This window comes from Centroberyx affinis, unplaced genomic scaffold (assembly GCF_046629955.1).
Source record: "Centroberyx affinis isolate AG114_WGS23_722 - 3 ecotype Tasmania unplaced genomic scaffold, CSIRO-AGI_Caff_v1 ptg002613l_1, whole genome shotgun sequence".
NCBI classification, from domain to species: Eukaryota; Metazoa; Chordata; class Actinopteri; order Beryciformes; family Berycidae; genus Centroberyx; species Centroberyx affinis.
In genome coordinates, this window is record NW_027280811.1 from 89,989 (window position 1) to 117,722 (window position 27,734).

At 43.0% G+C, this 27,734-nt stretch overlaps 1 protein-coding gene across 1 annotated transcript; it reads right to left on the reverse strand.

Annotated features, from left to right (window-relative positions):
* Positions 1–4,258: 4,258 nt before the first annotated feature.
* ube3d (ubiquitin protein ligase E3D) lies at positions 4,259–26,357 on the reverse strand. Its single transcript, XM_071534757.1, has 10 exons — positions 26,077–26,357; positions 19,504–19,715; positions 18,513–18,603; positions 17,227–17,446; positions 15,968–16,040; positions 15,797–15,878; positions 15,102–15,210; positions 13,816–13,982; positions 11,705–11,843; positions 4,259–4,988 (listed from the first exon to the last, which is right to left on the reverse strand). The coding sequence occupies exons 1-10, from the start codon at positions 26,166–26,168 to the stop codon at positions 4,968–4,970; spliced, it is 1,206 nt and encodes a 401-aa protein (XP_071390858.1). The 5' UTR covers positions 26,169–26,357; the 3' UTR covers positions 4,259–4,967.
* Positions 26,358–27,734: the final 1,377 nt, after the last annotated feature.

Genomic DNA, 27,734 nt, shown 5'->3' on the forward strand with positions numbered 1-27,734 from the left:
GAATCACTTAAATGCACAGCGGTTGTAATTAGCCTACAATCTACCAGCCGGTAATTTCCAAGGTCCAACTTTGAATGGAATGCAGCTACCTTGTCAAGATCCAAGATCGACCTCTACTGTGGAAATATAGTTTATCTTACATGATTCTGACATCTGTTGTCTGATATCGCCACAAGCAAAGATCAATTCATGTATACATTCTTTGCCCTTCATTTGCTGACGGTGAAGATCCAATTAACGTCAGTTTAGCCACACCACAGCTGTTGTGAATACACCCATGAGGCATGCAGAGGAGACATGAGTCTGCGTAGATTGGACCATTTGTCTTAGCCGTGAGTGCTAACAGATTGCCCTGTCTTTAACATCCCCCTCTCCCCCTCTTCCAATTCCCAATTCTAGCCATCCCTCATTTAGAGCCTCCCTGAAGCGGGCGCAGCAGTGTAGCAGTCCATTTGGCTGTCATCTCATTCATGGGAGGCTGTTGAATGATCTATCTTTTGGTAGATAGTAAGAGGATCTCAATTTGATTTCCTGTTGGAACAAAAGTCTGTAGGTCTACGGGATGTGATCTATTACAGTGTGTCATCATTCATTGGCTACCTCTTTAAATGCCAATTTCATTTCTTGGTGAGGAAACTTCTGGTTTGAACACCTTTACCTGACTTCAACAAGTAATAACCATTTTGATCAATTTAAACCAGGGTTTCTATTATGTACAAGCCCACACACTATATGCATCTCCCCCAAAACCATGGATTAGAGGCAACAGGAAACTTAACTGCTTATTTTTCCATAATACATGCCGAACATAACCGCTGATAAGCATTTTGCACTCCGACAGAGAGACTCAGACTCAGTAGCAGCGGCGGATTCGTCTTCCCTCAGGCTAGAGGAGATAAAGCTCCAACAGCAGCAGAAACAGCATCCTAACACCCCAGTTCCAGCGGGGCTTCCATCTCCTCTGTCAGCTGTCAGCTCAAAATGTCTGGTGCCTGTCAGACCTGATCCTTCAACTCAGTCTGTGTCTGTAGACTGAACTACTAATAGACTTTCATCCAAAGTTAGAAAGAGATTTACATCATGAGAGAAAATCAAATGATATTCAAAGCTGCTGCGTATTCTGCAACCTAAACAACAGACATATCGCTGATGCGCATTTGTGAAGTCTCGGCAACAGCCTAGCACTACCGGTCTAATGCACTGTACTCTCACGTTGGACCAGCCACTCATGACAGTAAGCGGTTTTCTGACTGTCACTGCGCTGTCACATGCGTTATAACTTCCTAAAATGGTTTTATGGATTTCTGTTTTGAGTTGTTTTTGCCCAGTGCTTGTCGGTGCAGCTGTGTCATTCTTCCCCAGGAGCAGGTTGACTCTTTGCCCGGCGCTTGCTCGAAGGCTTGGCATTATCATGGGTTTGCTCCAAGGTTGCCACCGAGGCTCATTGAGACCAATGGGCAAACTAATGAGCCCCACAAGGCCCCTCTGATATGCCCCATGGCCTTGTTAGAAAGCACTAGGAGACAGAGGGGTGTGGAGGGAGAGAGAGACAGAGTTACAAAGGGGGAAAGGTTGTCAAAGTTATGGGGCAATGGAGAAAGGAGTAGTTAGAGGGGAAGACAGCGTGGCATGATGATGATTCAGTGAAAAGAGGGCGAGAAAGGCCAGTGGACTTTGTGGGCCAAAAATCTGTCAATTGACAGGAATAAATAGAATAACTATTATTTCCTTGTGTGAATGGAAATCTAACCACACTGTTTTGTACATAAAGTGCTACAAGGGAAAGTCATAGAGGGAATTTTGGAAGCTGCGATATTTCAATTTGTAATTCAAAACAGGCATCAATTGATGGCACTTGGCCCTTCTAGTGTAAGAGCAATGAGAGAATTGGATAAATGGATGAAATGGATGAACCAGAGGGGAGGACGGGGTAGCAGTGGGGTATTCTCAAATCTAGGAACAGACCACAAGACCTTTACAATCCTATTACATTGTGAAAACTACACCAGACCCGACCTTATCATAATGTTTTTATCTCTATTTTTCACCTTCGAAATGACGAGGAAAAGAAGAAAAAGAGCAAAGATCTTGTGCTCCTTCTTTCACAGAGTGACTCGAAGAGTCTCCTGGATAGATGACCCATTAGGATTGGGTGACTAAAACGGGAACTCAATCTAATGCCTCATTTCCCCTCAGAGATGAGCCTGGCTTTATGGCTTGACCTCTCCCAAAAGAATCTCTTGCTTTCTACTGTGGCCACGTTGTAATCTCACACATCGCTGTCTCGCTTAATCCGAAAATAATATCAAACACATTAGCACAGGCAAAGGCCTGGAAAATCCAATTTGAAATTCATACTGCAGCTCTCTTGGACTTGATCACTCCATATGTGTGATGTCATGTATGGCAGTAATGGACACTTATCTCCAATGGGAGAGAAGTCAAACAGGAGAGAGAGGTGCAGGGTGAAGAGTTGCATCAAATTGCACCACTTAGGACTGATAAGTGCCGGAGGATGGAAAGGTTGTTTCTGAAAGTTTACACTTCTTTTTGATATATGTGAAATGAGGCACAATAATGTATCACTGCTATCAGGCAAAAACTTTGGATCTTTTCAGGTACTTTACAGACACTAAGAACAGGTCTTTATCCAACAGGTTTTTAAAGGTTTTCACAAGCCCAAGGGTGGTAGAATTTTCTGGAACTATAGAGGACCATGTAATCCTTCAATATGTTAAAGTAGTGATCTTCAAGATTTGTTTTTTCTTTCTTCTCCATCTTTGGTGCCAAGTGCTCATTGCTGTGGTGTTTCTACACTGCATTTCCCAGAGATCACCTGTCAATCAAAGTGTCCAGTACTGTCTTTCTTTTCTTTGTCTGTTCAGCCAAGGTGCCTATTGCTGCTCTGCCAACTACCCAGTTCTTCTTCTTTTTATTCCAAACAAACTGGAAATGTGAAACGCAACTCCTGTGCACCAGAGGATTTTTCCTAGGAAAGGCCTACCAGACACCAGGTGTTTAGAACAGCAAATGTGAAAGCTTTCATTAACTGGGAATAAGTTGAATCACTATTGTGTTACAGCAGTTGTCAATAGAGTGGCAAAACAGATATTTATTTATATGAAAATGTTGCAAATTATCACTTTAAAACATGAAAATCACAAAGACTGGGCTTATGAATTTTCTCATGACAGCAATATGTCTCCCAGCATATAGCACTATGCTAAACGGCAGTGGTGGAATAGACCTACAGACAATGCAGGTCCTGTAGGCAATCTGAAATGTTCTACAGCAGTAAGCAGTATAAGGCTACTGCCATTCATAGTGTCTGCAGCTGCATGTCGTCTGCCTTATTCCTTATAGCTACTGTACCCCGGCAGCACATGTAAAAGTAAAAGAGGAGCAGCTAAAAAAAACTGTCAAGCAAAAACTGTCCTCCAACCACGGACACGTAATTACTAGGGCTGAATATGGAGTAGACCTTTGTTCAGACTGATATTTTTCATGAGATAACTAGCTGAAAAGGCTAATGAGCAGCACAATGTCAACAGACGGTGGTGTACTGGCCAAAAACTTTTAATTTGACACTTCCATTTTCTATCATCAAGGGGAGAAAGACAAAGAGCGCCTGCAACTCTTCAAGGCTTCTGGGTGACTGTGTCTGTCAGTGTCTTCAAAACGGCAGCCGCAGCCGGTAATGTAGAGTACCTCCTTCTGCTCAGCGGGCTTGAAACAAATGGGTTATTTAGAGCCTACTTCATTTGCACTTGTGGGGAAAGGGCAGAAAGGAAATGAGAACCCCTTGACGGTTCAACACTGGATGTATTTAATTAGCCAATTCACTCTCTGCTTTGCCGCCTCAGTGGGCACAATGCGTCTTTGTATTTTTAAAAGTAATTGTCACTTGCCGCATCAGCATTCGGCAGATCCAGGCATGCAGACAGAAGCAGAAAAAACTACCTCCCCCCCTCCCTCTACTAAGAGCTTGTAAAAATAGACATGTAGGCAGACATTATGCTGCATTGTTGGTCAGAGATAACCTATGTAGATTGAATGCCTTGTTCACTAGCCATGAAGTAGAGGTGTAGGCTTAGGCATGATAAGCTTCAGTAGTAATCAGTGCATCATTTTCCTTTACACAACTGACTGCATGCATATTTTGCCATTTAATACAGTTAAATGGTAAGAGTCTGACGTCAATATACAGTATAAGCCAAAGCTTTCAAATGGTGCATATGTTTAAGACAACAGTGGCAATAAATAGTCCAAAGAAAAATGGTTGTAGATCTTAACACAGTAACCAATACTCTCCTCTACACCAGGTAAGTCATGGTGAACGTGTGCACTTTAAAAGGTGAGAAGAGGGGCATTACATTTCAAATTAAAAGCCCCATGCTCATAGTTTCACCATACATTTTCACAATGATTCCCGCTACCAAGCATGTTACATAAATACCATCAATCATTCATGAATACGTACACAGACAGAAATCACCCATCTCCACTGTAATTACACTCAAGTGGAGGGTGCACTGCTGCACCTTGGGGACATGGAGTGCCTCTATAATAAGCTTTCATCAGGAATGAACTCCAGAACAAGGTCTTCCCCACAAATCAACCAGTAGTGCTCTCTAACAGAGAATAAATAAACAAAAGAAATGAAGCGATGGTGCGTTCAGACAGACAAAGGTTTAATCTGCTTTTGTTGAGAATGGTAAGAAGAATACAAAATTAAGTTTTGGAATGAACAAATATTCACATATTGGCTTTGCAACAAATCAGACACTGAAGAAATAGAAATAGATGCAACTATCAATTCTATGAGGTCACTCCACACTCGACTGCATGCCAAGTCAACATATACAAACATACATACACATGTTTGTATACATACAGTTGCTCTGTCAGCTGTCCCAGGACTTCTTTGATGAGTGGAGCCTTGACCTCCTGGCTTCTGACCTTTGACCTCACAGCCTTAAGTACGCCACCTGAGAAGAAGAGGCAGGAAGTTAGGAGAGGTTAAAATCGATATGGAAGCTTGTGAAGCGTGAGAATAAAATTAAACAAATAAGATGCGTTTAACTTCGCATTTTGGCAAGCTGTGGTTTGTATTGCACTATGAGACATCTCCCCTACGGTCTGATGGTTGAGAACAGCAACACATTAACTACAATTACTGTCTTCAAACACCAAAAACCACAGGTGGTAGAGATTTAATCAACTTCAAAAACACACACAGTCACATAAACAGAGCACAAGAAACAAATCAAGCCAGCCCTGTTCTCTCTCTCTCTCTCCCTCCATCTGCTATTCCTGGGTGTTTGCCTGGTGCAGACAATGGTTGCGCTCCAGTGAGGGCTCTATATTGGGATGATGGATGAGGGCATTTGCCTCACTCAAGGCCCCGTCTACTCCGTCCCCATGCCAATGTCTGCTCACCACTAGAGCGCATCAACGGTAATTCATACAAATGATAACAAACGGCAACCAGAGGTGAGCCGCTGCAAAAACATCTCTAAGTCCCAGAACGGAAAGATGAGATAAAAAATGATAAGGAACGGGGGTGATGGTAGCCTAGAGAGTGGAGAAGCGGGCTTGTGATGGGAAGGTTGCTGGTTCGAATCCCTGATTGGGCAGGGAAATTGTGGGAGGGGAAAGTGAGTAACGCTCTCTTCTCCCTCAATAATGAGTAGCCGTTGAGTGGAGCTGTGCAGTGGCTGATAGCAGAAGACTGTGGTTGTACTGGTTTTGTACCGTGGTTGTACAGCTCTCCCAGGTGTGAATGCATGAAACTGTAGAAAACGTAAAACATCAACAGTAAATGACAGGTTTTGGTGTCAGACCGTCAGAATCAAAAAGCAAGGGATTCTTCCTAGACTCACCGTTTTGCACCGACATTCAACAATCATACAGGGAGAAATCCATCGTAGAAGAGGCAGAGACACCAATTTCCCCACCCACAGTAGCCTCAAAAGACCAGAATGCAATGCAGCCACAAGACATGTTGTGCTTTGATTAAGAGACGCGACTTTCAGTTTTTCTCAACAGGAAAACCTCTCACTCTCTTGCTCTTACTACGCTATCACTATTGCCGTCTCCACCAACAAGTATGACCCATGGCTGAATACAAGTTCATGCCCCTCTCTGGGGGCTAGTGAAAGGCATTCTGGGAAATATAGGAAATCACTAACTTAAGTAGAAGTAGACGAGGCAGGTTGAGGGAAAGTGGCTACACCAAAAAAGTAAATTCCAACACTTCATCACAAAATAACTGCTGGAATGCATTCAACATCACAGATTGATGATATTAGAACAGTGTAAGAGGATCTGAGGATGGAAAAATCCATCCTCAAATCCTCCATCCAGAGAAATAAAGGTTTAGGAGGAGGAGAAATAAAGGTTTAAAAAAAAGCTGCAATCTAGTGATTGAGGGGTGAATAAGAGATTGAAAGTCTCTGGCTTTCAAGTTAGTTTTTTTTTAACAGTGCTTAAGTTATATGAACAAGGTTTTAAACTGGTAGCGACACTGACAACAGGTCTACCCAGAACAGCTGATGATAATAGGCTTAAGGGTGTTACAGTTCTTTGAACTCATTTGAATTCTGTTGCGCATCAAATATAAAATATCACTGCAAAGCCATAAGAGTAATACATCTCCAAGTAGCAGGAGATTACCTCTACTACTACAGTTTTATTTTCCATCTATATACAATAGCTCTTTAGTCCTAGTAGGGAATTTACAAAATGGAGGCTAATCTCTCAGAGTATTAAAAAGGTACTGAGACAATGAGAAGAGATGGGTACGAGGAAACCTTTCCCACAAACACACACTGTTTGATACTCACTGCCAGGCATTCTGTTATCATAGCACTCAAAACTTGGCAAAGTGGCAGGGAGAATATTTCTCCACTTGACAAGTGAGAGACAGCAAGAAAGAGAGAGAAAGAGAGAGAGAGAGAGAGAGAGAGAGAGAGAGAGAGAGAGAGAGAGAGAGAGAGAGAGAGAGAGAGAGAGAGATGGAACATGTGTGGAGATGAGGAGAGAATTGTGGCAGAGATGCAAACTCGAACAAAGCTGTACAGAATACTAAACTCAAACGAGTGTCCTGAGAGGAAAACAATTGTAATAGAATTTCTGAACCGAGGCAGTGGAGGATTACAGATGGATAAGGATATGAACAAAGCCACTGACCCATATAATGATACAATTCAGTAACTTGGGAGTGTCCCTACCCGGCCCTAAGGACCTAGAAAAGATCCTGGGGGGTGGGGTGGGGGTGGAGGTTTCCAAATTTGAGACAAAAAAAGAAACAACTAACATTTGGCTGAGAATTGGGGACAACATGAGCTGACAACTGCATTTAAGATACTGAGAATTCGACCATTTGATTCACTGCCACAGAATAACTATGTCATTAAATACAACTGTCACCGAGTTAATATTAGCCTGAATGATTTGTAATATTTGTCGGAAGGTGTGAGCACATATGACCAATGAGTAGCAGTGCATGAAGGGAAAAAAGGTTGGTAAGCACTGATGTAATTAACTGGCAGGATCAGTCCCAACACTCCGAGTACAACCCACAAGACTTCTTTCCCATCCTCTCTACCACGGTTTGACCGATACAGGTTTTTGAAGACCAGTACCAATATTCTTCCCAGTTGAAGGTCCTGACAGCTGATGTTTTGCGCTGACGTTCAATATGTATAAATTTCCAATTTCATGTCAAATAATTCCAAAACATAAAAAAATATTCAGTGTTTCCCCATGAAATGTATTCTTGTCAGGGTGGAAAAACCTCTGAAACTGCATTTACACCATCATGGGACACCAAAACTCTCCATTGAAACCCTGGCTAAAAATAATAATTAAATAATAATAAAACATATTAATGCATACTTCAATCAACATGTCACATTAGAATCAGTTCAGGTTAAAGGCTTCCCATAGACAACCACTGACTCATCATACAGTGAAGATGTAATCAAACACACTGCACCGCATCCAGAAAGTGATTTTTAATTTTTAATAAAAGGCCAAAATCAGCCCCATGTATCCGTGAACTGATATATCGGTCTAACCCTGATGTAAACACTGATGCAGAACAGCATCACAGACCCCCGCTCTTCCGATAAATTCCTATCTCATGCATCCGTTGGCCCACGTCTAATGAATCGAGACGTGTGTACCTTGGGGAAATAATTTATTTCGACAATGTGCAGCGGCTCCTGCCGTGGCGTCGTGCGGACGGCAGAAGGACTGAGGCGATGTATCGATCAAGTTCTTCCTCCATTTTAAAACAGCTGGATCCATTTCTGTATCGGTTTCTATCTAACCTCCGTGCTGTCTCTAAGGGAGCGGGGAGGAGATTAATGAGGTGGGGGGAGTGTTGTCTGTTCCCGGGCTCGAGAGTGACACTCTGAGCTGGAACTACTTTACACCCCATTACACTGGCAAGCCCCGGGATGGAGGGCGGGGAGCGCAACAGCCCAGACAACAGTAGACATTCCACATGCAGCATAATAACAGGCTGGGTTACAGTGCAAGCTTTGATCTGCTTACAGGCACTGAAATTATATATATATAAAGAACACACACACACACGTCATATTCAACACCATCGCATGCAGATACCACTGTGATGGCGGATCATACTTGGGTTAGACCGATGTATCCATTTGCCCATATACTGGGCCGATATTGAGCTTTTATTAAAAATCGTACATCGGTCAGTTAGTATTGTTCACCTCTGATATGATGGATATGACGCAGTTTGTTTGACTACATACATAGTACATAGTTGCCATTGCAGTTGTAGTAGTGGTTATAATTGTTGAATTAGTAGTTGTAGCTGTAGTAGTAGTAGTTGTAGTTGTTGATTTAGTAGATGTAGTAGTTGATGTAGCAGCAATTGCTGAAGTTGTAGTTGTAGTAGTAATTTATGCAGTAGTATTATTATCCTCAGTGTCAATGGAGAGTTTTGTGTTCCAAATGCTGTTTCAGAGGCTTTCCACCCTGCCAAGAATAAAGTTCAGGGAGAAACACTGAATACTTGATCTTGGCACAAAATCAGATATTGGCAGCCCTGATCCAAAAATATTGGCATCGGCCTTCAGAAGCTCATATTGGTCGAACCCGAGCACTTCCACAGGAACTTGGCTTGGAGCTGGGTAAGATCAGATACAATGAAACTCAAATGAAGGGAAACCGATTAAGAGTGGGAATGCCATCTGCTCTTCTCAAGAAGAAGCTCCTCACCGCAGACGTTTCGGTCTTGGAAAAACCCAACGCGGTTGAACCCTAGCTCCCCCCACCCTCCCTCTTTGTCTCTCATCTTCATCTCAGCCTCTCCAGCAGACCCAGACTCTTCAGATCTTTATCGGCCTCCAGACTGCAATCCTGCTGACTGTCCTCCTCCTCCGACACACGGTGCGTCAAGTGTTTTCCGAACTGTGTCTTAACCGCGGACTCTCAGACGCTCTCAGACCATCTCCGGTAACTCTAGATGGCTCTACTATCACATTACCCTCCGGTCCTCCGCCGTCTGTAGCACAGCAGGCTGCTACTCTCAGGAAGCGTTTGCCTGTGTCAATTTATCACACTCTTTTTACGGCTGTAACCCCCCCACCCCCCCTTCCTCCACCAGACAGATACTATGTCCTATGTCTGGGTCGCTCCATCTCCTGCCTTCTCCATTTCACTACAGCCTAAGTCCTTCTTCCTCCGCCCACCATTGTTGTGTTGTTCCCCCAGAAAATACTAGAATTCATCCCAAGTATGACTTTCTGTTCCTCAGTGCTAGCTGAGAGGGTTTTGGTAACAGTATTACGAAGGAGTGCATCGCACCGCAATGAGAGAGACAAGAGAGAGAAAAAAGAAAGAGGCACTGAAATTTAATTAGTTTACCATCCTGGGGGTTTGTGGTGGGAGAAGGAAACAGTAGTAAGCATTTTAATCATAAGCTCGAAGCATAATACCTCCATAATGAGACAGGAGCCCAGAGACCTGTGGTGAAAGACTTACATTAGAATAGCACTCCGGTATAACTGAAAGCCCTCCATTCAAAATTTGACTTCTAAGGGGGAATACCGCTGAATTTCAGCTTTGAAGTTGTGTTATTCCCATAGGACAGATCAGAGTCTATTAGTGAATTATTAGCACTGTCTCCCATAGCCAGAAAAAAATCCTGCTGGTCTGTGGTGCCAAATTCATGTAAAGCTCCACAGGGAATGGCATGGGGACAAAAAAGAAAGGGACTGTGTGCAATATAAAGCATTTACATTTTGGCTGTCAAAGTTCAGACTGACGTTGTGTGAGTTCAGTCTGTCTATCATTCATTGTTGTCTGTGCAGACAATATCCAGAGTCTGGAACCAGTCAGGATCTTACATTATAGTCTCGGCTCTTTAATTTCTAGCTTTGGGAAAGAGCTTTTCAAGGTCACAAATACCGACTGTACGGTCCTTGGATATTCACAGTCACAATATGTGAACTCCTAAGTACTTTTAATTGCGGGGAATGCCACTCATTTTAAGTATTTAATGTGAAAGGTGCTATGTGTAGCAACATCAATATTATTGTAAGCAGATGATACCATGGTCAAGAGACAATTAATAGCTTTTATCTTATGCCTGTGATAATGTTTGTGCTAGTGCTTCTCAAAATTAAGACCACATTATACAATACAATATTCATTTGTGCTGTAAAGCAATACAACAGATTTCCCACCAAATCCGACCAGGTGGCTCACAATGTGAAATGCAGTGTAGAGGCTGCCAATCTTCTCTGTGATGATCTCCTTTGTTTACAGTAATTATACTAATGGCTCAAAATTAATGTGGCCATAAATTATTGATGCACAAATGCTACATGTAGCACCTTTAAATGCACTAAAACATCAAAAGGAAAAAATACATCTTTGATATAATGTCTTGTATTTCAGTGCAATTAAGTGTTCCCTCTTCAGTGCCTGAAACCTTAAAGATTAGGAAAAGACTGCAGGCCTTCAAGTGAGCACTCTCTATCCACAAGCTTATTCTTCAAACCAAGCAACAGGAGCAGCTTCACCTGATGCACGACAGCAGATTTTCTGCTTAAAGATTTGCTCACTGTACATTATTCCAGTTCTCATGTCATTTGGCAGAATAAAAAAAAAAGTTTAAGTGGTAGGAGTCACTTCCTAAACTTTCTGAGCAGGAAGTAGAGGATAAGAGGATGGTGGTAATTACCCTGTAACTGTCTGTAAAATGGCTGGGGGAATAGAGTTGTCAGCAAAGTTTACACCTCTTATTTTCTAGTCAGTGCTTGGCAACTCTAGCTAACTATAAAGCAAGGCGGTTAACTGAAGGCTCCGAATCATGAAATTAATTAAGGCGGGATAAAAACACTGTCAAGCACTGCTGAATTATGGAAAATGAGTAACAAGTAAGTGAAATAAGTGATCTCTGTCAGTTGAAAGAGTCCCTGCGGTGCTGCTAATGGGCCTTTTTTTGTTTTTTTGTTTTTTCAAAAGATGGAGATAAACTAGAAGACTTTCAGGGTCTCTCCGATCACATTACAAGATATCGCTATAAGCATTTCACCAGAGCTGAAAACTAATTAGTCCTAATTTCACCAAGATCAAGAAAATTTGTCTAGGCCACGGATAGAAGAGTATACTTGTCTTAACCATAATCTGTTGCCCATTACAGTATCTACTGTCTCACCTCGTAGGACCTCATGCACCGCAGTGATGAGGGAAGTGAAGAGTTGCTGTCCTCCAACACCTGCAGCAGCTCCTCGCACACCTTCAGCGGCAGGACCAGTGGATGGCCAATGGCATTGACCTCCCAGCTAGTTACAACGCTGAAAACACACACAGGAAAAAGTAATTTACAGGTACTGCCAGTGTAATATACTGCTAATGTCTCTCAAATGATGTCAAGAAGAGCTGACATAAATCCCACAAAGCATTACATCGCCGTTTTAATCTATCAGCTACACAGGTTAATTAGTGATACATAAAACTGGATTGATGGCAAGTGTGTGTGTGTGTGTGTCCACGCATGCATCTATGTGTGTGCATGATGCTGTGTGTGTGTGTGTGTGAACAAGCAAGAAAAGAAGAGGGGGATCGAAAGGAGGAGAGGAAGAGTGATTGAGACAGGAGAGATTGATGCCTTGTCAGTGTGTGGCGCTGATCCAGTTTGTTTGGGTGACATTTAGCCATCTGTGCAGCTCCAGAGAGGGAAACTCTTCTCAAAAGTTTTAGCAGTTCCAGATAAAAGCCAGGCAGTATCTCAGCCGGCCCTCAACATGACTGACTGCAGCGCCATCAAGGAAGTGCCCCCCCCCCCCCCCGTGATATTGAATACAACCATATCGCCCAGCCCTACTGTGTTCCCACTCTACTGGACTGTGATGGTGGCTGCAACTTTCAATCAACTCATCATCAAGTCATTGCCATGAGCGACAGGCGTAATCCACCTACGCATCGGCTCGCTGATTCTCTAGCTAATTATTGCCAGATTTAACAGCCCATGCTGCAACTTCCAGGTGAAGTCAACTGTAACCGACTGTATCCCAACTGGGATGGCCTTCATCCAGGGAATTCAGCCCCCCTGGCATCACATTTAATTTAAAAAGGTCAGAGATGAGTGATGAAGGGGGAATGGTAAAATTGTGTAGGGGAAACAGAAGTGAGAGTAACTTCTCCTGCATTTAGCTTTGCAGGACGTCCATCAAATCCCCCTACCTCAAGTAGGCTATGCTAAATTCAAACAGTAATCACTCAAATGTGAAAAACCTTACAACCAAGACTCTCATGTCTAGCCTGTTTTCAATTGTCAATGAATGGGAGGCTGATAAACTTGAGCATTGAGCAGCACCAAATTAACAATTATTCTCCAATTTCTGGCAATGCTGAATATTAACCTCTCCAAATTGAGGTACTACTCTGCATTGGACAGATACAAAAGCTGAAATTGCTGTGTGTTAATGCTTATTCAGGCTTGAAAATAGTGTTGCTGTAGTCAAAAGTTGCTATCAAAGCTTGTTTTACCATGACAGTGTCTCTCCATAGGCTCGGTACCCACGATGCACCTACAGAGAAACATTGTTTTCTCGTGCATCACTCAGCTCATACAGTTTATCACGTCATTAAGCGATGCACTTACTGCTTTGACTGAGAAGATAGGCCTTCTCCTTTCATGTGAATTTTGTCTAATTACCCCCTTCTCTTGTCAGTCAGCTAGCGGGCTTGTCAGAACAGCAGAAACACAACAAAACTTCTCTGTTCTCCCTTCTCCCTATTCGGCTGCGGGGAAGGAGAGGAGGTGGAGAAACTGCCGAGTGCTGATTCAGTTGAAAATAATGAGGGTGGAAGGCTCTTCCAGTGGGGTGCTGCTGTACCGAACATGGCAAAACACACTGCAACACATCCGCCCACACCTTTTCAATGCATCACAGCAAGGTACACAGAGACGCGCCCCAGTCAAAACAACAACATCTCCTGTACGTCCCAGGGAACACGCGCGAAGCTTACGCAACTGACAACTTTTTAGACAATGAACACCTTTGAAGGCGGGCTGGTTTGCGAAATAACACACAATTAAGTCTAAGCGGGCAACCATAGCGCAAAGTGTTCTATTAAGACCTGAAATCTGTTCGCCAACAAAAGTAGTCTTTCATCCTTCGCTGTGAGCCGAGACAGGTGGTGATTGAGAGCGTGCGTTGGAAAGATGAAAGGATAAGATTAAGGAGAGGAAAACAAAGATAGAAAGGGGGGAGGGGGGGGGGGGGGGGGGGTTGGAGGATGTGGGGAAGAGTCCTCGCTTACTCTCTCTGCAGGATGCCTCTGTCAGAGCAGGCGATGTAGAGGAGTTTCAGGGTTCTGGCAGCTCTGGGTGATGAGCTGTGAAGAGCAGGGGGGCTGACGGACCTCTCACCCCCGACACACGTCTCCGGGACCGACGCTACGATGGAGTCGCTGTTCAGCAGCCAGAGCTGCAGCAGGAGCAGACAGGTCATTTAACACTTGAGACACACACACACACACACACTCGACGTCATGTGGGCCGACGAGCCGAGCCTCTATCACTTGCACGTGTTTGTATACACTCATGTACACAGTACGACTAGACCGGTATATCGTGTCAATATTGGCCTTTTATTAACCATCCAGTATGGGCCAATCAGTGTCGCCCACCTCTGATATGATGCAGTTTGATTGATTACATATTTTCTGTATTGATCAATACTACACTAGTTGTCTATGGGAAGGCCTTAACCTTAACTGATTCTAATGAGACATTTTGATTGGATTCCACACAAAAATGCATGAATGTTTTTAGTGTTATTATCATTACTATTATTATTGTTATTTTATCATCATCATGCTTAGTTTCAATGGAGAGTTTTAGTGTCTCATGGTCTACATGCCGTTTCAGAGGCTTTTCTACCCTGCCAAGAATACAAATTTGAGGGAAAAATTTTAATTTAAATATACCGATTATCAGCACAAAATGCCATCTATCATCTATCATACCAAATATGGTATTGGGACTCAAAAACCCATATTGGTCAAACCCAAATGCACACATACTTACACTCCGAACTTAAATGATGCACAAAAATACAATAATACTACATTATGAAACAGACAGCTCTTATCCCCACTTTTGACTGGCTTAATTAATGTGCCAACTAGGAAATCACCGCTCATGCTGCTACTCAAGTCTGAGTCACTTCTGCAACCACTTTTGCTACCAATTTGTTTCACTACTGTTCCAGAATTACATTGCTTGGTGAAAGAATAATATTCAAATTTACTTTTGATTAAAAATGCAAGATTTATTGAACAGCTGTGTTATCATTTTATTGCAATGGTACTGCTGTTTTATAAAAGCAATAAGCCGCTTGTGGCTGATTTCAGAGAAGATAAGAGCTTGGCACTGTGCTCAACAACACCAATTTACTGGACTAAAATCACTGTAAATTATGGCCTTATTGCTTGAAGCACCTTCTGTATCACTCTTTCTTTCCCAATTCTCAAATAATTCAGTGTTCTATTTTTACCAAAATGCCAAGGCCCCTTCTGTTCTGATCATGTTGGTTTGTTCTTACCAGTAAGAAGGCTTTTTCATCAGGGGTCTGAACAGAGAAGTGGAAGGTGCTCAGGGTGTTGGACAGCTCCAGCAGCCTGGCTGCTATTGTCTTCTCCAGGAAAAGGGATCTGTCAAAGAGGGACAACGTTCACTGATGAACCAAGAAAGTGTGTAAATCATGCTGCCATTTCCACGAAACACCAAAGATGCTGTTTTAATCTGAATGGGGCTTCATCTTAATCTTTCAGTCATGCAGTCTTCTCAGTCACACACTCACAGTAAAGCTGAACGGATCCGTGTTTCAGGTTATTTAGCAATTTGACCACAGCGCTCACCTTTTTCTATTCACTAAAACCATCCAAGATGAAGTGATGGAATAAAAACAAGGCAACAGTAAACATGTTGTCCCCCACAAATGACACAGTCACCCTTTGAGCCAATCAGTGTATGCAAGTGTGCAAATGTCAAAAATGGCAAAGTTTCAAGTCTAATATAGAACAATTAAATACACTTTATGGGGCCATTTTCACTATCTGATAGTCTTTTCTTTTCAGCATTTGCGACGCCCCATATTGGTGATTGTACAAATGTTGCTGTGTTACTTTCTCTCCAACATACGTTGTTTATACCCACTTTTTAATTGCTTCTTTATGCAACACCTTTCTTCAACAGCTACATTAATTTTCACCTTCTGATGCTTGGATAAACACCCACCTGTTCAGCTGAGAAGCTTCTGCCTCCCTGTCTCCCACAGTGGGCTCCACCACTACCTGTGTGATGTACAGTTTCAGGGTCTCTGGAAGGTAAAATAGAGAGAGACCTTAAACTCATAGACACAGTTGCCGATGATGTTTATTACTGAAAATCAATAACCGTGATGTGTACCTGGTGCGACGGCCTCCCCCAGCACTGACAAGCAGCTCTTACAGGAAACGAGCGCTAGTCTGCGGCAAGGCTTCTACACACAAAACACAGGCACAAACCAAGAAACACACACCACAATGTTTTAGTTTGGCTGTTGTAAAACCACAAATCAATAACCACAACAGTGTGGGAGACACAAGAGAGAGAGAGAGACAAAGCGGGCCGAGACTGTCATTTGTCCTCTTGCTCTTTCCATCTGTCTCTCTTTCCATTTCCCTCAGTCTCAGTCACGCAAAGAGTCACTTGTCACTTGTGCAGAGAATGACTAATAGAAGAATAGGGAGATCAATCCTACTCTACAGAGTGCTCGAGCTGGACTTCAGTGATGCAGACACAAAGCCATCTGAAGTGTGTGTGTGTGTGTTTGTGTGTGAGATGCGGTTAGAACTATATATCGGGCCAATACTGGCCTTTTAATAAAAACTGGATATTAGCCAGTCTGTGTCGTCCACCTCCAAGATGATTGAGGCTCTGCTACATTCCTGTAAAGGAGCCCATTTATAAAATTCCATATTTCCTGATTTCAGCAAAATTGATCAAATTTTCTGTCTTTCTCTGTTTGAATTCCATAACCAGTGGGAACCCTAAAATACTAGAGGCTTTTCCAACCTGCCAAGAATAAAATGACTTTGCGGGAAACACTGAATACTTTTAGTTTTTGCAATTCTTGGCATGAAAAATCGCACAAATTATGGGCAGCTTCAATCTAACAATATCAGTATCGGCCTTCATATACACTAACAGTCAAAAGTTTGGACCCGCCTGATTGAATGTTCTATGTTTTTCATTCTCTGAAAGCCATTTTGATCTAAAGGCTTATGCTTAAATGCTTGAATTTTGTTTCTTAGACAAATATAAATAGTGAAGTTGATGCCTGTGTATGAATTTCTTTCCAAAGCCTTTTGCCTTTCCATCAAGGCAAAGGGCAGCTACTGTTTTGATTTAACACTTTTCTGGTCAATGCAATCCATTGTGTTCCACAACTGTGTTCCATCCGTGTTATTTCATAGCTTTGATGTTTTAGCTATTATTCTAAAAGGTGGAAAATAGTACAAATATAGAAAAATGTGGTGTGTCCAAACTTCTGTCTGGTAGTGTAGGTTCCATATAGGTCCAACCTAATATGGTTACAGACTCACATATGTTAAGTTGTGGATATGGCTAGGATAAGGCCCGACATGAGCAAATTAACCAGTTGTCTCCTTTGCAATGTCCTTCACCTTTGGGTCCTGGCTGTCTTCTGCCCCGGCGGGGTTTACTTCCACAGCGAGAGTCTCTTCACAGCCACCGTCTCTGGCCAGGAGCAGAAAGGTGTCACCCAGTAAACAATCCTCCGCTCGAGGCAACAGCTTGTTAGCGAACGGGTCCGGGTGGCAACACCAGTCGTCCACAATGGCGTTCCAGTTGCCATTAGGGAGAGGAAGCACTCGCTTAAACACTCTGAAGTAGAGGAGGACAAAAAGGCAATTACAAGTTTTACAAGTAGCAAGAAAATAATTATTTCTGTAGTTCTTTTTATCATAGTCTGGGTATATTTGGGAATTTAAATTGTATTCATTGGGGCTTGATGCAGTGAGTGTTCCTATCTCTCAATAAGCACCAAGTTCCCTGAGGTCCAGAGAAGATCAGAATACAAAAGAGAAATAATAATAATAATAAAAAAAAAAAACTAGATAAAACAGCACCACAGACTTAAGAGACATGCCACCCCAAAAAAGTTGAAAAAAATGATTGTGTCTTTTATATCACTTCGTATAGATTATATGCAGACAGATATTTAATTGTTTTTGATTATGCCTACTTTTAACCTTCGGGCTTTTCTTGTGTATTTTTTTTTAGTCTTATTCACTTTTTTATTTCATTTCATTTTAACCAATTTTCTTTTGAATGTATTTGCTATTGTAGCTTATCCAAAGAAGACTGAAAACAACTCAGCCTCTACCTCACAGCAGCCATAAAATCCACACATAGGTGCTACAAAGCATAACGCACACACTGCTGTTGAAATTCTCACTTATAACCTCACTTCAGGCACTTCCTCAGACACTTCTCCCTGCCCTACCCGTTATGAGCAAAAAGTTTTGGGCAATTTCTAGTGGGTTATTGCACAGAAACACAGCCAGAGGGGGAGAGAGTTTTGGTAATACAGCTATTGCAGGGAGAACAATTTCCTGCATGTCACATTGCTGACTGCAGGGAGGAGCAAGCTAAAGGCAACAGGGACGATAACACTGTCCTGCACAAGCACCTCCAGGTAAGAAACACAATTGTTTTGTAATGGGTGGCATGGAGTCAAACTCACTGGTCACACACACTCTGTAACTCTCTCACCCAGTCAGACTGACAAGCTTGGACTCTGCTCTCGTTCGATCTGTCAGTTTTCTTCACCAAACTATCTCTTCACAGCTGGGTCACACCATCAGAAACAGATGCTCCCCTTCCTGTGGAGGAGGGCATGAATAAAAAAGCCGTTTCCCTTCATCCTCCTCCTCCTCCTCCTCCTCACCTGTCCTCCAGCAGCCTGGTCTTGCAGCCCTGGCAGAAGAAGCAATAACTCTCTTTTGCCCGGAGTCTCTCGATCACGTCGTCCGAAGCCTCTGTGGAGGACCAAAGGCAAACAAATAAACAAGCCGAATTCGGTGAAAGGGCGGTAACCTTGTACGACGGAGCGCAAAGTCAATAAAACGCCGGGTGGTGGAGGCGGCTTGGGCAGGGAGTGGGCAATCAATCTGTTTTTTGATTGGATTTGTCAATGGCCGTCCTTCACCGCAGCGTCCTCTTAGCGCTGAATGACGCTCGCCATATAAAATCTCTAAAAAGGAACTGCTGAGTTTGGGGCAATGACTTTGGAGTGAACTTTTGATGTTATTCCCTCATGAGGTAAAACAAAAATTTAGGGGAGTACACACTACCAGTTTGGACACATGCATTTTTCTTTATTTTTTTCTAATTTTCACATTTTAGAATAATAGTAAAGGCATCAAAACTATGAAATAACACAAATGGAATTATGCAGTGACCACAAAAAGTGTTAAACAAAACTATCTTTTAGATTCTTTGAAGTAGCCGCCCCTTGCCTCAATGGAAAGGCAAAGGCTTTGGAAAGAAATTCATACATAGGCATCAACTTCACTATTTATATTTGTCTCAGAACCAAATTTCAAGCATTTAGGTCTTTAGATCAAAATGGCTTGAAGGTAATGAAAAACATAGTACATTCAATCAGGTGTGTCCAAACGTTTGACTGGTAGTGTAACTTATTGTACTGATCAGTTGCAAGTGGGCTGCTGAGGATCCACAGAACAAAATTCCCACCTCCGCTGTCTCAGATGACTAAGTGACTCAAGCCAATTAATTCAGAATAGAGAGCCATCTCAAAATAGGTACAAACACACTTTGTTCTTTCCTTGGCACAGAGGATTCTAGCATGCGTCTGTGTGTGTGTGTGTGTGTGTGTGTTATTCCCATGCTGCTGATCCCAAAATCCAGAACATTACCTTCATCTGCGCTTTGGTCTATAGTGATGCGCAGTCTGAAATGCAGCTCCTCTCCACAGGCTTCTCCCCCGGGTGTCGGTGTGCAGGAGCCCTGCTCGTGGCTGACTCCTGCCGGCAGCGCCAGGCTCAGCTCGCCTCCGGGAGCCCGGACGTGGAGAGAGGAGTCTCCGCCCGTCACGACCACCTCGGCAGGGCTGGCAGCCACAGCTTTCCTGGAGAACACACAGGATCACACACACACACACACACACACACACACACACACACAATTAAAGGAATACACCAAGATTTTGGAAGATGGTTCACTCCTTTGCTCCATGCTAACACTTTAGCATACACTATGTTGAGTGACAGAAAGCCGACTAGTATTATCCAAAGTAAGAAGATTAACCTTTTAGTAGTGCGGCTTGTGTGGGTTTCTTCCTTCCTGGAGACTCTAAACTGCCCATAGGTGTGAATGTGAGTGTGTTTGATGTAGTATACAGTATATAGTATGTATATGATGTAATGTGGTATATAGTCATGTAGTATGGCATAGTATGGCCCTTTGAGACATGCCAGTGATAAAGAGCTATATAAATAAACTTCCTATGGAAACAGGGAAAGTAGTCCCTGGTAATTCAAGACAATATACTATTTTTTTTTTATCATATTTTGTGTAAATCTTACAATCGCCTGATACAAAACAGCCATTCATGTCCGCATATCATTTAATATTACTGAATATTTTGCTTTAGATCTGCTACAAGTTCTCATTTTCTCATCTTTTAAATAATAATAGTGGCCCACTATCACCCCACATAGTGTATGCTAATGTGTATGCATGGAGCACTGGAGTGAATCTGAATGACTGAGAGTGAATTCTGGTGTCTATATTCTCATCACTTAACAGGTAAGTTGACCACTGGGCCAATCTCCCCGAAACGCATCAACATCAAGTCGTACGTATGCGTTTGCCCCTGATCCAAGATATATGGACTCAGGAGGATCTGTCATTAGTCAAGGTCTCAGCACAGCACAGTGACTGACCGGCAAATGGGACGGCCTTGGTTGCAGAGCAAAATCACTCAAAGAGCATCTGGCAAGGGGCTATTTTCTCTGCCATATAATCTAAGGGCATCGGAGTGAGGAGAAAACTTTAGGTTACCTTCTCAGTAACCCTGGTTCTCTGATAACATGAGTGAGGTGTCTCACTATGGGGAACGCCTTCTGCATGATCCTCAGAAGCTTTTTATATCAAACTCCAGCCAGGATTGGCTGGCAGTCGTGACACTCACGTCAGGGGTGGGACATCCCTTTCCCTTTATAATGGGCTGACGGTGTGTCACTTGTCATTCAAAATAAGCGCACCTCTTCCTGGCTTACGCAAGGAGGGTGGTCTGGTGAGACACCTAACTCATATTATCAGCGACCGGGGTTACTGAGAAGGTAACCTAAAGTTCTCTTTCAAACATTTGTTTCAGTGTCTCACTATGGGGATATACTGACTCCCGTATTGCCAGACACGCTTATCTCGAGACCAACTGCCAGGAACCCTCAGGAACGTGAAGTCTGACCCTCAGATGACCCTACAGTCAAAACTGTATGTGCCAGGGATGGCGCTGTGATGTCAAGGCCATAAAACCTTGCAAAGGTATGAGGGGAAGCCCAGCTTGCCGCATTACATATGTCCTGAATAGACACTCCTCTAAAAAGAGCCCAGGATGCTGCCATTCCCCTAGTGGAATGTGCACGTAGTCCGGCGGGGGGTTGAAGCCCCTTGCTGGTATAAGCCAAAGCAATTGCTCCCACAATCCAGTGGGAGAGGCGCTGCTTTGTGGTTGTGCATTCGGTTTGCCCGTATGTGGTTTAGCCCACGACACAAACAACTGATCAGACCTCCTAAAACCCCTTGTTTGTCCATGTAGAAACGCAATGCACGCACTGGACAAAGCATATGCAGCCTTTGATGCTCCAAAGAGGAGAAAGGGGGAGAACAGAAGGTACCCAACTCCAAGGGAAGACATGCCATGGACGGGTTTTTGGGGATAAAAGCCGGATTAGGCCTTAATACCACTTTTGAGTTACCAATGGAAAAATGTGTACACTCTGAGTGCACTGAGAATGCATGAATATCACTAACCCGCTTAGCTGAGGCCAGAGCCAACAATAAGGCGGTTTTCAGCGATAGCATCTTAAAATCCACTTGCTCCATGGGTTCGAATGGAGGCTGAGAGAGCGTATCCAGTACAAGTGACAGGTCCAATGATGGGGAAAGCTGTCTAGTTACTGGGCAAAGGCAACGAGCCCCCTTCATAAAGCGACAAACAAGGGGGTGCTGACCCACAGTTGTGTCACCAAAACCCACATGACATGCTGATAGCAGCCAGATAAACCTTAACGGTAGAGAAGGCTTTGCCTTGTCCAGCAATTCCTGTAAGAAGGACAGGACTACAGTCACAGAACACTGGAAAGTCACAACCTGTGACCTTTCATACCATTCCTCAAAAACACGGCAATTACCCTTATACAGGGTCCTAGTGGATGGGGCCCTTGCACTCTGAGCGGTGGCAATAACATTCTGAGGTAGGCCCACTGCATTCAAGTTGCTGCTGCTGGTAGCCACAGCTACCAGCGGCTCAACAGGGGCTCAACAGGAGGCATACGGTAAACTCCCCTCTTTCTCATGTCCACGCAGTCGAACACCGACCAACCCTGGACGGGGTTGATGGAGGAGAATGGCTTCTCCCAACAGCGTTTGATCTCGTCGAGGCACTCTGGGAAGATTGGCAAAAGCAGCTTGCTGCGCACTCTGCTCGGGGTAGTCTCTTCCCCTCGTAGCGTGAGGTGGACTTCTCGGCTTGTACAGTGGGCCACACAATTCCCAGCTTTTCAGCTGCCCGTTTGCTCATGTCGTGCAAGTCCATGCTATGCGGGGCAGGAGTTGAGAGACCTGACCAGAGGGAGCGAAGAGGGGGCTATCGTCGTTCTCATCCTCCGAGAGAAGGTTATCCGATGCCCCACCGGAGGTGTCAGAGTCGTCAGCATCCCCACCAAGGATATCAGAGTGGATGGCCTCGTGGCCATCGTCGATTTCCCCTGGTAGAGGATCAGCCGAGTCCAGCTGGTCGGCCCAGCTAGCGCCTGGTGTGGTTAACTCGTCAAATTCCATGCCGGATTCCTCCGCTACATGCGCTCCTAGCATTGGATCCATGTTGGACAGGTTAGCTTGGCATGCTAATCTGTGGCAGAGGCTTTTCATGGTGAAACGGGCACAGTGCTCGCACGAGCCCGGAGAAGCTATGGCTGCTTGGGTGTGTTGAGGCCTGAGGCACGCAGGGCACACTGCATGGAGATTTTGCAACCACAGGAACATAATCTTGCAGGTGGTTTAGCATCTGTCATGGTGAAACAGAGCTAGGGATCTTGCTGGTGTGCAGATATCGTATTAGCCGACAAGTAGCTAAGTGTTCAGTTAGGGTAGCTTGATGTACTAAAAACTAAGACCCGAAAGGTTTTTTTTACAAATTTTTTCTTGTCGAGGGTTTAATGCCCAACTAGTGTGGTGACTAGCTAGCAAACGTGTGAGCTAGCGTGGTGGCCAGCTAGCAAACGTGTGAGCTAGCATGGTGGCCAGCTAGCAAATGTGTTCGATAGTATGGTGACTAGTGAACACTCTCTCGGAGCCCAGGTTCCATGGTGAAGAACGCGGGGCCTGTTTTGACTGACCAAGGGCAGTGCTAGCGCCCGGTGACCGAGTGTGAACTCGCTCAGTTAGGCTGTTAAGCTAATCACCTAGTTGGTAGTCATGAGAGAAGCTTGCTGAGTAAAGCGAGAAGAGGTATTTGAATGAGAAGTGACACTCCGTCAGCCCGTTATAAAGGGAAAGGGATGTCCCACCCCTGACGTGAGTGCCACGACTGTCAGCCAATCCTGGCTGGAGTTTGATATAAAAAGCTTCTGAGGATCATGCAGAAGGCGTTCCCCATAGTGAGACAACGAAACGAATGTTTGAAAGAGAACCAAGTGGGCATAATATGACAAGGTCATAAGAAGATTGTGGCCGACCCCTCCCACCCTGGACACAAGCTTTTTGAAACACTCCCCTCTGGCAGGAGGCTGTGGTCCATCAGGACCAAAACCTCACGCCACAAGAACAGTTTCTTCCCATCTGCAGCTGCCCTCATCAACAAGAACCGGGACCCCCACTGACACGGACCCTTATCACCCCCTCTATACTCCATACTGTTAACCTTTGCACATTCTCTGGTCAATATTTTGCACATTCCTGTACAAACTGTACATCTTTTTCATTCACTTAAAAAAAAAAACTGATATATTGCACATATTTTTTATTAATTTTTTATTATATTCTTATTATATATTTTTTTCATATTCTGTATTATTTCTGTTTCTTGACTTTCTTGACTTGCAGTACTTCCTCCTAACCTATCCCTATTATTTTCCTATTCTTTTTCTCCATGTTTGTTTATTGTATGCACCTTCATACCAAGGCAAATTCCTTGTATTGTGAAAACTTACTTGGCAATAAACCTGATTCTGATTCTGATTCTGATGGATGAATGAATGAATGAATGAATGAATATGTGAGTTACTTTCTGGACCCATGAGGTGCTTCAGATCTAAAAACTAATGCCTTTCACAATGCTTCCTGTAGAACTGGGCTTAAAATGCAATGGCTAACATGTAACCCAATAAATGACGTAAAAGACTATTATAAATAGCCTAATACAACCACACTCATAGAGACCACCTCTACTTGCTGCTATACGCTGCAGCACCAAGTAGAGGAAGTACAGACTAATGAGTTCATGTAAAAGACAACCTGCTGAGAGAAGCACTGTTTTGACATAAAACAAATTGGAAGCAATCTCTTTTCTTTTTTTTTGGGATACATTTTAAAGGGTTTTATTTTGACTCTAATTTAGAGGAAACGTCTCCCCTGGAGTTCCCTTAGTCTGCCTCTCTCTCTTTCTGTTTCCTCCTCTCTGACTGTCTCTCTAGTGTAGACATGTAATAGCTGGCAGTGGGAAATGATTTTCTGATGTCCAGACTGGTCCCACTTCAATAGTGTGGACTCAAGGGTCCTGCATCTATAGAAACTTCTTCCTTGAGATCTCCTAGTCTTGCTTTTGATGAAAAATATAGATTTTATTAAAATAAGAATAAGATTTTGGTACAGAGCTTGGTACAGAGACTGAGCAGACCCAGGCAGATTCTACTGCATCTAGAAACTACTTCAAACCTCTTTAACCCCACCTAGTGCTGTTGTACATTTACTGCAACCACTTTCTGGAAGGATTGCAGCCAAAGAGGAAGAAGCAGAGACCTCTCACCAAAGATTGTCTATGTTTAAAATGACAAATCACGTTGTGTTGCTGTTAACTTATTGACTATTGGCTATGTTGCTGTTAACTTAGTGGTAGTTGTTAAGTTGGTTCATAATTGTGGTGTGATTCGACTGAGCAAGATTTCAAAGCAGGTGAAATATAATTAAAAATGTAGCCTAGGTCACGACATATGTTTATAGATAGTGCATTGTTTGCTGTTTGTAAGACTGTCTTCAATGTCTTGAGCGTAACCAGAATTTTTAGCGTTTGCCTGATGTTAATAAATATGGTATTACATTATAGGACAGTACAGTCTATAGACTAGTAAGACTGCTGTCATCTGACTATTCTGAGTCTGTGCTATGACCAAGCAATGAAATTTTCAGGTTAGGATCAAGACATGTATGAGACGTGTTGGTCAGCATGTAGAAACAACGATCACCAACGTTGTCCCAACTTTCATTTTGGCATTATATTCAGACGCGTTGGCGCAGGTGCTGGTGGGAAGGTCTGACATCTGGGACTTCCAAGTCGGCTGCTAAACAGCATAGCATTCATGTGCTATTTTGTCAGTAAATCAAACCCATAAGACAAACAAACAAACATCCTCCTGCAGCTTAAAAGCTAATTTGGTCAACTTCATTCACACAAATGTTCAGATAGTTTGGCTATATGCATTTTCTTATTGCTGACTGACACAAACCTTGACACTAACAAGGTGGAAAAACCTTGTTGAGAAGATTAAAGGTCACCATTGTGTCATAACTTAGAAACTCCGGTAGCAAATTTTTCTCAATGCTTCCGACTTAATCATCAAATGTTGCAGTGTTCATGTTTTTCTGATATATCCGATAGCACATGAACGCACAGAGCATGAGCGCGTGTTGACGCCCACTTTTGCAGACCGGAAAACCCGCAAGTTTTTTTTTTTTTTTTTTTTACTTCTGAGTGATGTTTCTTCTCAAACAGGCAATCTTTGGTAGGACACAACCCATGCCACAAACTCACACAATTCACCTAACGTAGCGTGATGTCAATGCAAAACTACTGTAAGAATTCAGACAGGGGTTATATAACGTTAGTGTTTGGCAATCTAATTGAAGCACCTTTGACAAGCCCACGTTACAACCGTGACATTATTTTACTTCTATCAGGCTAAGTTAGCTGTTAGCTTAGCTTGTATTACCAAATTGGCAAGAGACAGGAAATAAGAAATAGGATACTGCACTCTCAAAGTAATTACCCCACAATAAGGAGTCCGCTTTGTAGTCGTTTTCTCAGCTCCAGGAAAAACGCCACTCCATGTGCCTTGACTGGCGACTCCAAGCATGCCATGACTTCAGTCAGAGGAAGATAAACACCAAGAAATCTCACACAAATCAGAACTCTAGGAATTGTTAACTAGCTAACTTTGGATGGTCACATTAGTTTTCATACAAAAGTAAAGAGACACTGAAGGTGATTCATCTGACTAACTGGTATTCGGAGGTTGGAACTTGTCTATATTGTAATGATACCACCAGAGTCAAGTACACCAAGAAATACACAGGTTTTCCGGTCACACTTTTCAAAATAAAATCCTTATTGACGAACCTGTTGGAACTTTTTGATGCAATGCAAACCCATCCAAGTTGTCTGGTGTATGTTTTTTTCTTACCACTGCTATGGACGTTTTGAGTTTGTAGAAATCCTTCTCAGTGTTATTTTTTTAAGTCATCCAACATTAAGTCTGTATCCTTAAATTTACCCATAAGGCAGTCTTGCAATACTATGTACCATGATACACAATGATCATTTTAGTACATATGATGATTCACTCCATATTTAATGTAATGATGATGTCTGATGTTGTTTGCGTTGTGTGATGTTGACTTGTCTTCTATGCACAATAACGATCATGACAATGATGATATTTTGTAATGTGAAGACGCCCTCACATGCCTAGAACTTGTTTCAGTGTGTTAGAAGACCAATATAATGGAATTCAGCACATATTTATATTGGCTCATCAATAAATGCTGCTACAGTTTATGGATGTTATCAAAACTTTCATTTAGTGGAGTAGAGGAGCATCTGTGCCTAGAAAAGGCTTTGAACAAGGATGAACAATCTGAACACGACAAGTCCATTCACTTTCACTTTCCAGTTTTATTTTCTCACCGCCCCGCTCAAACTGCCAGTAGTTTGCAAAATGATAAGAGCACATCTGTCCCACTGCCCAGTATTGCCACCCTGTGGACAAACACAGAACGTCACCCAGTCAATATTCCTCATTAAAGGCAGAGAAGGTTTCACCATAGATGGCCTTGTGATGATGAATCACACTAATAGTCATTGATAAAACACATTATTTGCTGATTTTTGCTGATCAACAGAACAATGTAACCTACAATGTCCTGTTTAATGACAAGGTAAAGCTGGAGATGGATGGAGATTCACATAATCATACCAACACAGAGAGGGCCATATTAACTCACAATACATGTGCAAGTAAGAATTGTATGTTTAGCCTTAAACTTATGGAACAAGAATCTATCTATCTATTGATCTGTCTATCTGTCTATCTGTCTATGTCTGTGTAGCTCACTGTCTTCAGGATCAATGAGCTAACTAGAAGTCTGTCTCTTTAGACTCCAGTAGAGTATGAGAGCGAGACTGGGATCCAGTCTCCAGAGACCAGACGGTTTCAGCTGAAGCTCCCTGGATGACCTGGAGCAGGTAGGTGCTCTCTCTTCATCATTCAGCTGTTAGGACTTGAATGTGAGGACGTTTCACAAGGACATCTTCAAATCAAATGGATCTCAAGGAAGTCTTATTCATTAGCTCCATTGACTTGAGATATTCCTGACTTGTGTTGTTTTTTCTACGATCCTGTCGTCTGAAGGCAACAGACAAGATGGC

Excerpts from the sequence above, each read along its gene's own strand:
- ube3d (XM_071534757.1), bottom strand. The coding sequence starts at position 26,168 with ATGGCATGCTTGGAGTCGCCAGTCAAGGCACATGGAGTGGCGTTTTTC. Across the intron at positions 18,604-19,503 it reads AGACCAAAGCGCAGATGAAG|AGGCTTCGGACGACGTGATC; the intron begins GTAATGTTCTGG and ends GGTCCTCCACAG. Across the intron at positions 13,983-15,101 it reads ATGAAAAAGCCTTCTTACTG|CTCTGGCTGCTGAACAGCGA; the intron begins GTAAGAACAAAC and ends CTCCTGCTGCAG.